At 35.2% G+C, this 18,640-nt stretch overlaps 1 protein-coding gene across 5 annotated transcripts in view; it reads left to right on the top strand.

Annotated features, from left to right (window-relative positions):
* Nucleotides 1–18,640, top strand: part of Nox4 (NADPH oxidase 4) — a 158,478-nt gene that overhangs the window by 36,669 nt on the left and 103,169 nt on the right. For all 5 annotated transcript variants that reach the window (XM_004868204.3, XM_021247197.2, XM_021247199.2 and 2 more), the window contains 3 exons: nt 8,183–8,280; nt 11,657–11,684; nt 17,373–17,445. In XM_004868204.3, the coding sequence (XP_004868261.1) occupies nt 8,183–8,280; nt 11,657–11,684; nt 17,373–17,445 (199 nt within the window). The remainder of the gene's footprint in view (nt 1–8,182; nt 8,281–11,656; nt 11,685–17,372; nt 17,446–18,640) is intronic.

Here is an 18,640-nt window from a genome sequence, read left to right as displayed (position 1 = left end):
ATTCTTAGAGCTCATTAATAGACAACCCAATTAAAATGTAGACATAAGAAGATGATAAATAGCCAGTATAGCACAAGGAGTGGTGTGCAACTATAGAATCAGAAAAATACTAATCAGTACAATAATAAGATTGAATTATACACTCATTAGGGAGATGAAGTTCAAAGTTTTAAAAGCCTTGTCATGACTTTTTCTTTTTGTTGGATTCTCCTCCTTTGCGTTTAATTTGTCACACTCAATGGATTCATTCTTCTGGGTTTCCTGGGGTTGTGATGCCCATTGTCTTTTCCTAGGGTATTGTCTAAAATTTTTTGGAGTGCCGGTTTGGTATTCATGAAGTCCCTGAGGTGCTCTTTATCATGAAAGTATCTTATTTCTCCATCAATTTTGAAAGATAGTTTTGCAGGGTACATCAATCTGGGTTGGAGGCTATTTTCCTTTAGGGCTTGAAATACATCACTCCAAGCTCTTCTTGCCTTGAGGGTTTGCATTGAGAAGTCTGCTGTGATTCTGATGGGCTTTTCTTTGTATGTGATTTGTTTCTTTTCTCTCACTAGTTGTAGAATTTTGTTCTTCTGTTGGATTTCTGGAATCCTAACTATTATATGCCTATGTGTAAATTTTTTTTGATTAAGGCTATTTGGAGTCCTATATGCCTCACTTATCTGTATGTCAAGTTCTTTTTCCCTCCTTGGGAAGTTTTCTGCCATCACTTCTGTGAAGAGGTTTTTTTATGTCATCTGCACTTTCTCCTCTTTCTTCATTGACTCCAGTCATTCTTATGTTATTCTTCTTTGCATTGTCTAGCAGCTGCTGGATTGATTTCTTGTGTTCCCTTACAATTTTAAAGCAATTTTTCTTTTCCTCCTCACTAATTGCAATCTTATCTTCTATGTCTGAAATTCTATCCTCACATTGGTTCATTCTGCTGCACAGACTTTTGATAGAGTTTTTAATGTCTTGGAAATCTGCTTGTATCTGTTTTATGGACTCCATTTGTTTCCTATGTTGGGATTCCATCATGTTCCTCAGATCCTCTATTTTTTTATCTGTTTCCTCTCTAGATTTATTAATCATGTCTTGCACCATGAGCAAAATCTTTTCTGTTATCTGAGTAATTATTTCTGATTTCATTTTTCCCAGATTCCTCTTTTGTTGCCAGTTTAGAGGGTCCAGGTGGTTGAGTATCAAATTGTTCCATCTCATTTCCCTTTGGGGTTGCTGTAGGTGATCTGTAACTCTGTTTTTGAGGCTTGTTTATGTGTTTTCTCATTTCCACAGCAGGGGGTTGCTCCTGGCTCCCACACAGCTCACCTTCTCTGCCCTAGGAGCTTGGGATGGCAGCAGGGGAGCTTCCTTCCAGGTTCTGGGACCGGCTCAGCTTCTCTGCCCTAGGAACTTGGGATGGTGGTAGGGGAACTTTCTTCCCGGTGGTGGGACTGGCTGAGCTTCTCTTGAAAAGACACATTCTTATGACCCCTCCCACACACACACACTCCATTTCACTTCAGACACATTTATTCCACCATTCTTGTCATTTTCTGGAGCAGTTCTGGTCATCCGTTTTGTCAGTGTCTTTAGTTGTGTGGTTGAAGCTGACTCAAGGTCCCAAGTCAGTTAAAAATATTTATCTTTCATGGTCATTTTGACTTTGGAGAAGAGCCAGAAGTTGCACAGTGCCAGATCTAGTTAATATACTGTAATGTTTTTACAGAACTCCCTTTGGGCCTTTGATGTCACTCAGCAGCAGCATTCACTATATTTTTGATCATACCACATAAAAAAATGACAGAGGACCTCCTCTAGCACTGTTTCAGAAAGTGACAAGAATGATGTGATAAGTGTGTTTTAAATGAGGGGGAGCATTTTTGAGGCACTTTAATTCAGTATGAGTTTTACTGTGTTAAATTTTGAAATTTAAACTTTTACCATATATTTTGATTACACTTTGTACTTAGGTAGAAGAAAAGATGTTAAAATCTGTGGCATTTTATCCTGATTCAATTCAAGTTAAAAATATAAATTGAGATTCTTATTTTTTAGAGTCATTTAAAAATAAAAACATGTCCTGGGCGTTTGTGTGATAGTTTTCAAAGCGTGGAAGCAGAAAGTCGGAAGCATGGAGATTCTGTGTGGAACCTGGAGACAAGTTCTTAGGTTCTCTCCCCCACTGCTCTTCTGCCTTGTTTTATGACATTGCCTCACCGATCCTCATTTTGTTAATTTTTAAACTATGAAATGGATTTACAGTGGTTTTCAGGCTGAAATGAGAACATTGATACAAAATTCTTAGAACTGAATTAGTCATGATTTATACTCTCAGGGGGTTATATCTCAGTATCATTCTGCCTGGTATTTTCACTTGACCATTATTTGATGTAACATAACTGTTTCATAATAAAGACACTTTTATTGGATGTTTATGTATGGCCATTTTGACCGGAGTGTTTTCATAGCAAAAACCAAGTTTTCAACATAATTACCAAGCATTGTTTTATCAGACACCTTCCCCGTTTCATCCCTGAATATTTCCCACCTATGCCCCACCCCCAGGGTGGTGACAGATGGGGAGGGAGGGTAAGGGATGCCATTAGGACTCTAGTGCAGCTCATGGCTGGAGACAAAGTAGGGGGCCAGGAGGAGATTCGGACCTGCGCAGCAGTAAAGATTGGGGGATAGATTAGGGCCAGAGAGAATGAAAAGTCAGAATAGAGGAGGATAAGGAAAATTTGTCATATGTATTACCTGATTTGTTCTAAATTGTAATTGTGTACAAATATTCTAGTTCAATTAGATAACAGCCTAGAGACTGGTATTGTAGAGCATCACTGTGGATAAGCATACATGTTGCTACTCACGAGTGGTCTGAATTTGGCTAAGTTACCTTTTTTTACCTTAGTTTTCTTATCTGTGAAATAGAGATGAGTCTACCTCACCATTTTGCTGTGAGAATTAAATGAGAACATTTAAGCAAAGTACCTTCCTCCCAGCTAAGCCCTGAATTCTTTTGACCTAAAAGCCTTTTAAAGAAAGTGAATATCCTGAAGAATGTATCTTATATGGTTCTTACCTAGGAGTCCCCACCACACACATACACTCATATACCCTGAGAACTAAGAATGGAAATCCTTCAAAGGATGCTTTTACATTTTTGAACCACAGAATATATAGTTAACATAAAAGCTTTTAATTCAAAATGGCAGGATAGATTGTTTTTTATTTATTTATTTATTTATTTATTTATTTATTTATTTATTTATTTCTGTACCAGGGATTGAATTTAGGACCTTGCACTTGTGAGGCAGGTGTGGTGCCACTGAGCTAAATCCCTGGCCCCTGGATTATTTATTTTTTAACTATAAATTTAAATTTCAGTGTTGATGAAGGTGTAGTACAGTCCTTTCTCTCTCTCTCTGTGTCTCCTCCTTTCCTTCCTTCCTTCCTTCTCCCCTCCCCCGCCCCCCCTTCTCTCTTTCTTTCTTTCTTCCTTCCAGTGTTATGGTTTGTGTCTAGACGTTCCCCAAAAGCCTTATGTGTTCATAGGTGGGGCTTTTCCAGAGGTGGCTGGATCTAGAGTGTGTGATTGATTCACGCACAGTGCTAGGATTAAGGATGCTAGGATTAAGGGTGTGTGATTACTAAATCAATCTACTGATTGGTTTGACGCCTGCCCTAACCTGGTAGCCTAGATAGAATATAAGAGGGGCAGAAAGAAAATGCTAAAGCCACTTGGACTTGCTTCTTTGCTGCTTTGTTACTTTTTCTGTCTTCTGCCTGCCATGAAGTGTTTCTCCTCTGCATTGCCCCTCTGCCATACCACCCTGCATTGAAGGCAGCCCATTATGGACTGAAACCTCTACAAACTGTGAGCCAAAATAAACCTTTTCTCCTTTAACTTTGGGTGTGGGGTATTTTGTCTCAGCAATGAGAAAAGTAACTAAAACAACAGAAAAAAGGAAACTTTACTTGGAAAGTTAGAGGGAAGATAGGAAACGAAAAGGGCTGTATCCATTCACCTGCTGAAGAATATCTTGATTACTTCCACTTTTTTCCAATTATGAGTAAAGCTGCTATAAACATCTGTGTGTGGGTTTTTGTGTGGATGGAGGTTTTTGATTCTTTTGGGTATGTTCAAGTGAATGCTGTTGCTGTATTTTGTGGTGAGAGTATGTTAAATATTGTAAGGGACCACAAAGCTATTTTTCAAAGTGGCTGTGATATTTGTATTCCCACTATAAATGCATGAGAATTCTTGTTTCTCTGTAGTCTTTCTAGCAATTAGTTTACACATCTGTTTTTTGGATAAGACTCTAAAATCACAGCAAAAATAGACAAGCAAGGTTTTATCTAAGAAAAGCAAAGGAAAGGAAATAAGTAACAGAATGAAGAAACTACAGAATGGAGAAAAAATTCTTCAAACTATTCATCTGACAAAGGATTAATATCCAGAATGTATAAAGAACAGTCCAGTTTAAAAATCATCAAATTATATGAATAGATACTTCTCAAAAGAAGAAATTCAAATAACCAATAAATTTATGAGAAAATGCTCTCTATTGCAGTGGTAGCAAACCTATGACATGCACATTATTTGTTTTTCTTTTAAGACAAAAAATGTTTTTTTAAATATATATTTATTGGTACATTTTAGGTATACAATACATTTACATTTATCATTGGGTACTTGTACCTGAACATGATGTATCCTAGTTCTTATTTTTTCCCCCATTATCTGTGTGCCCTTCACCCCCTGCACCCTTCCCTATTACATAGACTTGGTTTCCATTTTTTTTTCTTTCTCATAATTTTTCCTTTCCCTTCTTCCCTTTCCCCTTCACCTCCCACCACCCCTATACCTTTGGACCTTTTCCTATTTCAGATTATCAGTTGTTGATTTTAATCATTTTCATCCTTATTTACACTTTCAGTTTCTCACACTAGAGAAACTATTCGGTATTTACACATGTATGTCCTATTTATTTCACTTAAGAGTATGGCCTCAATATGCATCCATTTAGCTATAAATGCCTCTATTTGCTCATTCTTTATGGCTGAGTAATACTCCATTTTATTAAAAAAACACATCTTCTTTATCCAGTTTCCAGTTGATGAGCACTTGGGCTGTTTCCAAGCTTTAGCTATTACAAACTGTGCCGCTGTAAACATAAGTGCACATATATCACTGTGGTATGATTCTTTCAATTCTTTGGGGAAGATACCCAGCAGAGGAATAGCTGGGTTGAATGGGACCTGTAGTCCAAGTTCTTTGAGGTATCTCCATACTGATTTCCACAGTGGTTGCACCAGTCTGCACTCCCACCAACAATGGAGGAGGGTTCCTTTCTCTCCACACCCTCACCAGCATTTGTTATTGGTTGATTTCTTGATAGCAGCCATTCTTTGTGGGGTGAGATGGAATCTCAGTGTTGTTTTCATCTGCATCTCTCAAATGACCAGTGATGTTGAACATGTATGAGTTATTTTTTTCTAATCTAAAAACCTCAGTATTCAGGTTTAATTGCAGTGGGGTTTGGGTTGCAGTTTGGGCACTCGTCTCTAAAAGGTTTGCCATAACTGCTCTATACCATTAGCTATCAAGGGCATGGGAATCAAAACCATAAAGAGATATCATTTTATCCCAGTTCGAATGAATACTACCAAAAGACAAAAAACAATAAATGCTGGTGAGGATGTGGAGAAAAGGATATTCTCAAATACTATTGGTGGAAATGTAAGTTAGCACAACATATATACATATAGTGATATGTAGGGAGATTCCTTAAAAAAATAAAAATAGATTAACTATGTGATCTAGCAGCCTCACTTCTTAGTATATATTCAAAGAAAATGATATAAACATTTGTTTATTGCTGCACTCTTCACAAAATGTAAAATATAGAAATCAGCCTACATGTCCATGAACAGATGAATGGATAAAGACAATGTGGTGTATATATATATATATATATATATATATATATATATATACACGATGGAGTATTATTCAGTTATAAATATTCATAATATCCAACAAAATGAAATGGAGAATATTAAATGAAATATATCAGACACAGAAAGACAGATACTCCATGTTCTTTCTAATATGTGAATACTAAAAAAATGTGAATCTACATGTAGAATAGTGATTATTAAAGGTGGAAAAGGATGGAGGAATAATTGTATAATAGACATCAAAAGAGCTATGTAGACGTTGTAGTGTTCTGAACTAGAGTGGGGTGACCATAGTTTACAATAACTTATTACATATTTTATGAGCAGAAGAAAAAGTGTAGAATCAAAGTAATGATAAAGTGCTAGTAATATTAATTGATTTGATTAGTACACATTGTATCACGTGTTGAAATATCACACTATACCTCATAAATATATAGTTAGTATGCATTAATAAAATGTTTAAAAATTTCACTGCTATGGGCAATTTAATTAGCTTGATTTGATCATTACGTATTATATACATGTATTCAATTATCACACTACCCCATAAATATGTATAATGATAATAATATTAACAGTTTAAATTTCATATGAAGAATAAAATAGATTGTAGTGAGTAAAAAAAGTCACAACCAAACACAAGGTCATTTAGTTTTTTTATTTCTTTTCCTTATCTTATTCTCTAGAGATTTTATAGCTTTGGATTTTATATTAAGGTTTATGACTAATTTTTAGTTAATTTTTATAAAAGATGTAAAGTCTATCTAGACTCATTTTCTTTACATGTAAATGTTCAGCTGCTGCAGACCATTTATTGAAAATGCTGTCTTTACTCCTTTGTTAAAGATCAGTTAACTATATTTATGTGACTCTGGTTTTGGCCTCTCTATTCTGTTCCATTTGTCTGTTTTTTCACCAATACCAACTCTCTTGAGTACTGTAAACTTAGAGTAAGTCTTGAATATTTCTACTTTTAATGTGACCCCTTTGTCATCTCTAATTTGATTGCTTGCCTTTTAAGTCTTTTAAATAAACTTCTATGCCTTTTATTATCCCAGTACTTTCTTGGTTTCGTTGGTCTTTGTGAGTAAAATAGCTCTTGATCTCTCACTAGCTCATATTCTAGGCTGTAGGGGATCATAGAGTTCTGTAGTTTCTAGGCCCGGTCTTCTTTGAGCCAAGTCGTCCATATATTACTGTAACTTGTAATGATTTATTAAGCAGTTACAGGGCACTTATCTCAAGACTTTTCACTTCTGTCACCAACATTTTATGGATAAATAAATTGAGGACTTAGTAGATGAAAAATGTGACCAAGATCACAGATTTTTCAGCTGTTGTTGTCTCTGACACCTTATAATGTGCTGTTCATTCATGTCTCATTTAACCTATAAGGAAAGGTTGGCAATGGGAAGAGGGTGTCATGGGGACAGTTGCATAGGTCATTTGCTCTTTCCTTGCTCAATCGCAAGATAATTTTTTTCTTCCCTGGTTGTGTCAACATGAGTTTGTCTTGAAATCTGTAACAAGTTCAACACTTTATCTTTTGTGTGAGCTCTGAATTAGCTGAGTACTCTGTTTTCCATGCCAGTTATAGAATTGTTGTTTATCAAATGGTGGTTTTTATTTTCTTGAGTTTATTTTTTCGTGAAGTAGTTTCTTTTTTTTTTTTTGGTACCGGGGATTGAACCTGTGCTTGCGAGGCAGGCGGAACCACTGAGCTAAATCCCTGGCCCTTGTGAAGTAGTTTCTAAAATCTTGCTGTTGGGTTTAGGATATTATGTATGGAATATGAAAAAATTTCAAGTGGTTAAAACCTTTATGTTTTAGTTTTGTGGCAGCAAAGTATACAAGATACATAGAAAAGTTGGAGCTATGCGAGATGAAAGATGTGGAATACCTAAAATATCCAGGAGCTATTGAATAAATATATAAATGTCCATGTTGTTAGAAACACTTTATGCAAATGTACATAGGGAGGAGGTGTTTTTCTTTCCTGTCTTGACTTACCATGGTTATTTCATTCGAGCCTTTGAAAATTCCATTAACTATTCATGTCCAAAGTTTTTTCTTTCTGGGTTTTTAAGACCTCACTTTTCATTTTAATATTTTGTTGCTCATATAGCTGTCAAAATTTAGGTGTGTATCATTGAGGGCAAGAAACTGATTTCTTGCCTTAGAGCACATATGAAAATGCCACTGACTTATACCCGGTTTGCTTCTGTAGGAGTGCACGTGGCTGCCCATCTGGTGAACGCCCTCAACTTCTCAGTGAACTACAGTGAAGATTTTGTTGAACTGAATGCAGCAAGATACCAAAATGAGGTGGGTGGTCTCTGTCTTCCCATTTTCCTTTCACTTGTCATTAGATGACTAATGAGGGTCTGTGATTTTCACAGAAAATTTATGCCTTGCTGCTCCTTTTGAGTGCTTTTAAAATGCAGTTGTCAAGTTGAGTTTTATTCTCTTTCAATGGGAAATATAGGTAATTACTATTTCATAGTCTCTCATGCTGAAAATGGGTGTGTGCAAAGTGTCTACTTTTTATATTCTGCAATATTCAGATGGTTGCCACTCAGACCTACCTTCTGACTCCCAACAGCTTTTGTCTAATTCCTATCATTCAGCTAAGTGTCGACAGTGCCATTATAGGTAAAAATACTTTAATAATTTGCATGCTGTTCTTGGAGAAATGGGACAGAAAAGCAGGCCAATTATTTATGGGTACTGGATAATCAACTTATTTACCTTAAAATGAATGCGTTTTCTTTTTGTTTTCATTCTTCCTTTTTTTAAAAAAATCCTGAAAATAGATGACCTTGAGTAGTGCAGCAGGTGACTGACTTAGGGGTGCATTTTTCCATGTTAACCTACCTATGAAATGAAATTATATGTGCAAGGTGCTGATGCATAGCACATGCATAACCCTGGTTTGTAGATCTTCATTGCTTGGTACTTTTATATGTCTTCGGACTGCCTTTTTTTCCTCAATACCAAGACAGCAGCAAAATTAAACCATTCTGTGACTCCTTTGATTAGACCCTGCCCTTTTCTGCTGTTAGCAACTTAACATGATTACTGTCCATTTTTACATGCTCCATTTTCTTTTTTACATACCACCACACTTTTTGAGGTTAATACTGCTGTAATCATGCATAAGCTTCACCTCCATCCCAAAGCAAAACAAAGAGTTATAACAAACAAGAAACAAATCACAAAACCAAAAGAACAAACTTCTGCTGATATTTTAAAAGAAACACTAATATGGTTTAATTAGTCTGGGTTGGGCATAGGCATTGATGTTTTTATTAAGCTTACCAGGTAATCATAGACTGCACGTTGCCTTGAGAATCACTGAAAAGTCCAGCTCCTCAGTGTGACAGTGACAGGTGTCAGTGCATACTGATTCGGGGTCTGGTCCCCAGTCCTCCCTGTCTCCTCCTGTTCCATCTACCCCTCTCTCTAGCCTCTATTCCTTTGCCCATGTCTGTTACAGTTACTTGTTTCCTGCTCTTGCTATACATTTTCCCTTGCTTTTTTTCTTTGCTGTCTCTTTTTAGAATTCATATTTTTAATACCTATAATGTTTTATTATTTTTAATGCAATCTACCTTTGCTTAAATTTTCCAAATATTTTTTGTGATTTTAGTTATTAAAATTATTTTATGTTGCGTGATAGACACTTAAACAAAATATTTTAAAACTGAGTAAATGAAATTAAAAGTGAAAGCTTTTCCTCCCAAACTAGCCACAGTTAATTATTTTGTTTCTTCTAAAAGATTTGAGTGATATCTTCTAATACTTATTCCTCTGCAGTTTGTTTCCATAAATATACATATATAGGTTTACTGTGTTAGATTGTATAGATCTATCTCATTCTCTTCACATAAATTTTTTTCTTATTTATTTTTTAGCCTTTTCCTTATTTCATAGCCATTTGGGTTGATTCCAATTTTTTGTTATAAACCACATTCCAGTAAAGTAATCACTTTGTACACTTCTGCTACATAGACTAGTAGACATAGAATTTTGATTTAAAATGTGCATTTTTAGGTTTTGATGGACAGTAACAAACAATTTTCTAATACATTTTCTAAAGCTTACATGCACGTAACAACAGTGTATCCAAATGCCTATTTTTGTCTTGTCTCCACCCCCCACAATCTAATGGATGAAAAGGACAACTCATTATTTTAAGATGCTGTATTTTCCTTTTCTTCCTCCCTTTTTAAAATTTCATTCTACCTATCTTCCTTTGTTCTCCCTCTTCTTTTAGTAAATAAGTATTTAGCACCTAGTAAATATGGGATAATGTGCTAAATAGAGATGAAAGTAAAAGTGTTTGTGTGTGGAGGCACGTGCTTATGCGTGTGTAAACAAATATATTATTCTGTGAATTGTCTTTCAGAGATGATTTTGTGCCATGTATCTTCTTGCTCTTGTGTTATGCTTTTGCTCAGCCTGGAGTAACCGATCTTCCACCTTGTGACTTGTGTATTTTTGGTGGGCCAATTAAATCTGCCTCATTTTTTTGTCTGTGAAACTGTCCTTTATTCTCATCTTCCATCTTCCCTTGGTAATACTAATTGTTCCACTTTCTGGATTTTTGTATTAATTTATTCCTATTTCTAGTACTCCCACTTTGCTCAATTCATCTTACCTTTCTTTGTTAACAACTGTTTATGTATTGAGTTTCTCTAGATCACACTGTGGCCATTTTTATAGTACTAGGAAGATAAGTCATGTGACCTAAGGCAGGTGAGGAGCTATTCCAAGACAAGTGGTCCTTATTTAAGACTCTAGAAATTACACCACATAAATGGCTTGCCACTCATCTTATAGCCTGGACTAACTCCAAATTCAAAGGTCCATAAAGAAAAGAATTCGAAAGTGTGTGCAGGTTGCTAGGGGTGTAGTTCTGTGATAGAGCCCTTGCTTAGCATGTGCAAAGCCCTGGGTATGATTCCTAACCCTGCAGGAAACAAAGCAAAATGAACAAATTTTAAAAGCTTGTGCAATATTAAGCACATGAGGGTGAAAAATCCGCATATATACTGAGGATTGAACTAAGTTTTCTGGAAGGTAGAGAGTTGACTATAGTCTATTACAGAATGATGGAAATAATTTAAAGTAAATATTATAATAACAATATCAGTGTTTTATATTTTCAAGTAGCAGAAACCTATCCTTCTTGTTTCCATAGTTTCCATACCACGTCCCATAGTATTTAAAGCAGTAAGTTCTCAGTTAGGTATCTTTGCACTGAGTTTACAGTATGCAAAACCCCCACGTATTTTATCAGTTTTGATTCTCACTGTGTTGAAGATGTAGTTTGTCATTTGCAGTAGACAGTGTGTATGAATATTTTCACAGTGTAACTAAAGATTTGAGTCTCAGAATGGTCTGCTGTATCCTTAAGACCATAGCCACTGGCTGGTAAGTAGTCAGTAAGATTAAAACCCAGGCCTTCTGATGCATTCAGTGCTCTGCTTTTCTCAGACGGACAAAGTTCTATATTGGATTTTATACTCGTTATAATCTCTAGCAGTGTGAAGCTTAATTAAATCTCTTCTACTTAAACTGAAGAATCGCACTTTACATGTTCAATCCTTGGTTCTTATACTCTGCTAACTTCATGTAGAACTTTATATCATCAATATTTTATTTTTCAGTCACATCTTTTCTTTTCCCTTTTTCTCAGGATCCTAGAAAACTTCTCTTCACAACCGGTAAGTTGTTATTCATTCCCTTCTTTAGAGTTTGGAACGTCTTTGGAAAGAGGCACTGTCAAGTTGCATAGCAGTTAGAGGCCTGCTATAATATAACATATGGAAGATTGCATAAGAGAACAAATATTAAGAGTCCAGGCATAATGTTTCAGGGAAAACAGAGGGACAAGGCAAACAATTGGAGTGTGTGTGAATGGAGAATAAAAGTAAGCCGTTGGTTCTGTCTGTCGTATGTTCTTCCAGAAAAATCACTGTGACCCCACATGCTTAGCAGGGGCCTGCTTTGTGCTTGCTGTTGTGACAAATGCAGTGGGAGATGGATTTCTGCTCTCCAGGTGCTGGAAAGAAACAGCAAATACCCTGTCAGTGTAGTTCTTACAATTCAGTAATTTAGTAGGGTATTGCGATCTTAAAACCTGTAAGAGGAGATCATTAAAATCAGCCATTTTTTGAACTGTCTTCTTTTTCTTGGTAATTTAGTTTTCCTTCTCAAGCTTATTGTCTGTGAAATCTCAGTCTAGATTATTCATTTGTTACAACACATTTGAACATCTCATAATTTCCCCAATAGATAATTCTAAATTTCTACTCTTTCTAAACCTTATATTTATTTATAAAGGTGAAAGGAGAAAACTGCATTATGGGGATTTCTTTAGCACATATTTTAGCCCCAAAGATGATGAGGTGGTTGAGATAATCTAACATAAATATCAGCTGTAATAACCTATTAATGATCAGAGGCCACATCACCCTGTCAAATTCATCGTTTTCCTTTTGAACCCATTTTATTTATTTATTTATTTATTTTTGGTTCTGGGAATCCAACTCAGGGCCTTGCATTTGTGAGGCAGGTGGTGGCACCACTGAGCTAAATCCCTGGCTTGAACCCATTTTATGAAGAAAAATAGCAAAAATTCAAGTACTTTACCCTCTGTGCCACAATCACATGATTAGATTTATAAGTATATATTTTTTTCTGCCTACAAATTTACAATATTTACCAGTTTTAAAGTATTTCACAGTTTGCACTTTGGGAACACAGTTTCAGTTTGCTTAGAAATTTTCTCATCAGAAACATGTTTTTATTTAAGCCTCAAGAATTGGATGAAAAATGGGAAAAAAGCAGAAAAACAAAACCTTATGTATGAATCAGTGTATTTTTGTTCATGTGAATTAATTTAAGAAAAATAAAGAACTTTGTATTATTACTTTCTATTGCAAATGTTTAATTGAAGCCTTGGGACATTAAAATACTTTAAAATCTAGTTCACAAAGATTTAAAAAGATTTCTTACATGACTAAGATGCTGCCCTAAGACAACTCAGTATATGGTAGGTGTACTCTCCACTTCCCATAAAACTTTGTCAACGAGTTTTTTCCTAGGGTTCCTCATGATTGGCTCTGGAGTAAGTAGAGATGATAACTTAAAAACACAAATGATCTGGTTCTATTTTAGAGTCTTTCAGGGAGAGTCTTTGCAGAATGCTTTACCCACCTTCCCAGGTACTTTGGAAGCTACTGTTCTACCTCCATGGAAAAGCTCATTGTACTCTTGGGCATCCTTTCTCACTACTCACTTTTTCTCTGAAATAGCCAACTCTTTTTTGTTTACCTGGTCAGGGCCAGATCATCCTTAAAGTCACAGCTGACAGGCTGCGATTCTACTATGTTATAGAATAGTTAATTTCCTTCATGTGCTGTCTTTCCCACTTGAAGGTGAGCTTCTCCAGGATGCAGTAGAGATGCTTCTAGCATATGCAAGGCTGATAGCAGTTCTCTTTTGTGGGGCTTCTGTCAATCTAAAACATTTCAGTAACTGAAAATCAACAAGAGAGCACTATTTTGGTGGCCACGACTCACATAATTTCCTGAAAGCAGTATTGTGTTGGCCATCAGGAGCGATCTACTTCCCAGGTAATCAGCCTGGATCTGGAGCTCAGGCCCAGGACTCCCTAATAGAATCTCGAGCTCCTAGAACATCTGCTTAATCCCACCAAATAGTAGTAGATGATAGAACACTGGGAAATCTAAAGCCATAGTTCGATGACAGGTACTGTTTTCTACAAATAGACTTAATTCAATCTTGGGTTATTACCAGTGGCTACAACTATTTCATAACTATCTTCGAATAGTCTTAGGCACAATATCTAGGAAAAATTATGTTTCTAGTAAAGGAATGTGTGCATGTTTTGAGTTGTAGTGGCAGAGAGTATTCTTATTAGTTGACAAATTTCTTGGATATTAGTGTGTTTGATGTGATTTGGTTTTCTTCTCTGCTAAATTTTTTTTTAACTATAATTTGGGACTAAGAAATGAAGATTGTTTTGTAACAACAAAAGTCTGTAGAAGTACAAGTGACAAAATATGGTAATTGGACTGGCTACATAGGAAATAGTACAAATATTTCAATTAATAATTTATAAAGTAAGCTTGAGAGTTTGGATTGCTCAAACATTTATTTAGGAATGATTATATACTACATATCTCCAGATTTGGTAATACTTTGCTGGTGAAAATAGAATGCCTGGCATCCAATTTCAGTTAGAAAATCTGCATAAACAAATAAAATTATGCTTCTAATTATGTTCAAAAAAGTAGGGTAATGAATAGAAGATGGTATATTTTATCCATCAGGTATGGGTACAAATGGTATCTGAAGTTCATTAGGAAATGACAGTATAAGTGCAGTTACTCATTTTAAAGGCGACTATTTAGTTTAATATGCATATATAAAAAAGCAATAGAAATAAATATATAAGCTTGTATTTTTCTAAAAATTCAATAATATGTTTGTTTTCATAACTTTCACAGAAAAATAAATGTAATCACTTAGACAAGTAACTAGTGCCCAGACTAGTCCAGTAGTTTTAGACTGCTTATCTTGACCCTTGGAATGTGAAATAATAAGTTACCGCTTTATGCATTTAGAAGGAAGTGCATAGTGTAGAAGTAAGTTTATAAATAAGTGGTACTTTATACATTATAAATTAAAGTATTTTCTTTTCTTGTGCTGAAGATTGAACCCAGTCAAGTTCTAGGCAAATTCTCTACCATGAGCAAGCATTTCATCCCCTCTACGTCTTTTGAATACATTTTCTATGTTCTGCTCAGACAAAAGAAGGATTCTGTAGTCAAGTAAGTTTGAGGAAATGTTTAAAGTTTCAATGGGTTTCTTGACTTCAGTACTTCAATACACTAATATGTCCTGTAACTTTTCAAGAGATGGCTATGCCTTTTTTGAGTTTGAGATTAGTTTGAGAAACTAATATCTCAAGGAACTAATGTTCAAGTATTGAACTTTGGAAAGTGTGGCACTATTCTAACACCAATAAGATGATTTGCAGACATTCTATCACTAATCTTGGCATGTTCAGAGTCACATAGGAATCCTTGTATGTAAACATAGCAGAACATTAATAAGTGCCCAATAAAATTTTTAGAGAGGCAGGCCCCTCTAACCATAGACTTCATGCCATCTGGGGTTTTCATGCTTAGTTATTCATTTGATTAAATAAAGCCTTTTAAAAATTACGTGCAGCTAGTGAAACTAACCTTTTGACTCTCACATTTATTGAATTATAATTGAAGTTCACTAAATCCCACTTATATGTAAAATATGTAATTTCATTGGTTTTAGTATATAATATATATGTCAAGCTGTCACCAAAATCTACATAACAAATATTTCCATTATTCCCCAAAGTTTTTGTACCCCTTAATAATGCATCCTGTCAGACCAGGGATTTGGCTCAGTGGTTTCGCCGCCTGCTGCGCAAGCGCAAGGACCCTAGTTCGATCCCCGGTACCAAAAAAAAACCCCCCAAACAAATAAATAATACATCCTGTCTTCTATCCCTCCTAGAAACTCATCTGTTTCTATCATTCAAGAATGGTATGAATCGTATAGATTTTTATAAAGAAGTAATTATAAAACTTATACTTTGGGGCTGAGGCAATATGGTTTCTTTCACACAGTCGTATAATTTTCTGTTCTTGTATTACTGATTAATATGTCAATAATTCATAGTTTCTTTGACTACTGATTTTCTAGGTGCAGTTAATATCATAATTATTTGTTCATTCATTTGTTGATGAGTATCTGAGTTATTTATATGCTGATTATTAAAAATAAAGCAGCTATGACTAATCAAACAAATCTTTTGTGGTTAAGTTTTTGTGTTTTGTTTTCTGTGAGTAAACATTTGGGAGTGTGATAACTACATCATTTTGTAGGCATGCTATTTTTAAAAATAGTGTATTTTCTTTACTAGTAATCCTTTATTGTGAACTACATTAGTTACCTTCCTCTTCATTTACCCCCTAGGAAGTAAGCACTCATCAGCAGAAAATGGAAGAGATAATGGGAAAAAGAGTACTCTAGAAAGGATGTATACAGAAGCTAGGATTTGGATTTGGTATATCGTGGAAGGGCAAATTGTATTAGGGCTCTAAATCTGTGTATTGGGAAGAATGAGAAAGTGCTCAAGTGTGAATCTAAAGACTCTTTATTTTTGTGTGACCCTTTACAAGTGGAACTAGTTGTTACTGTACGGAGAGTTCTGATATTGTTATTTTCCAATGATTCTAAGCCTGCTCAAATTCTAATGGTGCACACCTGTATTGCTCTTACACTGACCCAATTTGAATCTTCTCTGAGTGATTTGCAGTTCAAGAAGAGAAGAGGGAGATGCCTGTACTTCTTAAGAAAGATTTGTTCCAACAGCCTTTCTTTGTGTCCTAATTTAGGAGTCTTTTAGCTGGGGCATTTATGACTCGCTGTTGCATGTGTGATTTTTTTCAGAGTGAAAAATGTAACATTCACAGGATATTTAATTTCATAGAGATATGAGAGTAAGAAAGGATTCTATTGAGATTTTCATGGTTTTAACTATGTTGTAACAGCTATTTCTTTTGGATATGCTGGGTAGACTAGTGCTAAATTTGTAGCAATTTACCACATCATTAATTTTGACATGTTTTCGCATTTTCTTATTTTTTTAAAACAAACTAATTTGTGCCATGTAAGAAGCATTGATTTTAGAATGTTTTCCATACTAAGAAGAAATATGTTAGCTGTGTTCTTGAAACATTAGCACAATGATTATTTCTTGAAATACACATTTTTTTGGTATGCTTTTGGTTTTTATAAAGCTTTAGATTTAAAAACATGTTTTCTTTAAAGTATTCCAAATAGTGAAGCCCAAACACAGTTAATGAAACTGATGGAGTTACGGGTTCCATAAAAGGAGGAGTAAGGGAGATTGAGTACTGAGGAGGAGAAAACAAAACAGCACAATGCTGAACGTGAACCCAGGCCCCTTGCAGTAATTGCTACCATTTAATATAGTGTGTGCCCTTAGGAGTAATAACAGATTGGCCATTCTGCATAGATGATTTGGAAACTCTTCCAATAGAAGAGGAGAAGAGGGGCCGGGGATGTAGCTCAGTGGTGCTGCGCCTGTCTGGCAAGTGGAAGGTCCTGAGTTCCATCCCTGGTAACCAAGGGAGAAAAAAAAGGGACAAATCTGTCTTATCTTAAATTTGTTGAAACTCTGTTGATTTTGAAAAGGTTTGTTTGAATTTGGTTTCCCACAGAACAGCATAGTGCTTTCTATTTTAAGGTAATTTTTTGTAGTTTTTTCTCAGTATGGTTTAAGCTAAAAGGTACACTTATGTACATTTTTACAGTTCCTGGCCTGACAGGAGTCTGTATGGTAGTGGTGCTGTTCCTCATGATTACAGCTTCCACGTATGCAATAAGGTAAGTGTTAGAGTTGTTGTTTTGTTACTTTTACTAGTTCATAATATTCAGATGTTTTCATATTATCTTTGTTTTCATGTATGGGGAAAAAAGTTTTGATTAACCAAAGGATTTAACCAATGCAGTGTCCTTGTTAATGGACTATTCTGGGTAATAAGACTGAAGTAGAAACAGTTCTGTTTATTATTTCTTTTTTTCGTGAAAATGTATTTGTATTAGTTAGATTTTCTGGGTTTGAAAGCAGTTGTGTATGGAGACTGAATTTGATGACCAAGGAAATTTGAGTCCTTCAGGATCATCGTTTTGAAGCATAGTGTATGTCTGTAGGACATGAGATTGAGTTCAACTGCACACAACAAGGGCTTTGGGATTTAATTCCTAAGAAGACATGACTTGAAATTATCTTGTAGCTAGGCCAGGGGTTTAGCTCAGTGGCTCTGCCACCTGCCTCACAAGTGCAAGGTCCAAAGTTTGATCCCTGGTACCAAAAAAAAAGGAAAAAACTCATTTTATAGCTAATTTCCTGATGCAAATTTGTTTTGCTGTAGTATAATAGTGTTCAAAGCATAGCTTTAGAGACATGGTTTGTTAATATCTACCAAAATAATTGGAAATACTTGCTGGGCATGAGGCTCATGCTTATAATCCAAGCACTGGAGAGGATTGCCTCTAGTTTGAGGCCAGCCTGGACTACATAGTGAATTCAAGGCCAGCCTGAACTGCATAGCAAAAACCTGTTTCTTTAAAAAAAATTGGAAATACATCATTAAGGGCACTTTAATATGTTTTTTCTGGTAGATAAGTTTCATTTTTCAGAGTATTTATAGTGTCTTACGTTTCTGATCAAATTTTTTGTTTCAAGAAAACAAAAAGAAAAGAACTTTTTTCTAATTTTCAAAAATCTTATGGGAAATTTAATGAAAACAGACACAAACATATGTATACTTTGAAAATAATTGCACATCAATACCCTCAAATGAGCCTATACAAGGAAACTCAGAGATTAACACTATAAACTAAGTATGTATTTATTTTTATAGACTTAATGCTCTTGGTTTTGCTTATTTGTTGTCTTCTTTTTACCTCCTTTTTTACTCTCTTGCACTCTAATCTTTCTCTCTTCATATATGTATATATTTTATCAAAAGAAGATCATAGTATTATACTATTTTTGACCTACTTTTTGCTTATGAAA

The sequence above is a fragment of the Heterocephalus glaber genome, unplaced genomic scaffold (genome assembly GCF_053883595.1).
Source record: "Heterocephalus glaber isolate CG9 unplaced genomic scaffold, H.glaber_assembly_v1.0 deba00001429, whole genome shotgun sequence".
Taxonomy (NCBI): domain Eukaryota; kingdom Metazoa; phylum Chordata; class Mammalia; order Rodentia; family Bathyergidae; genus Heterocephalus; species Heterocephalus glaber.
This window is presented reverse-complemented; position numbering and strand designations above follow the sequence as displayed.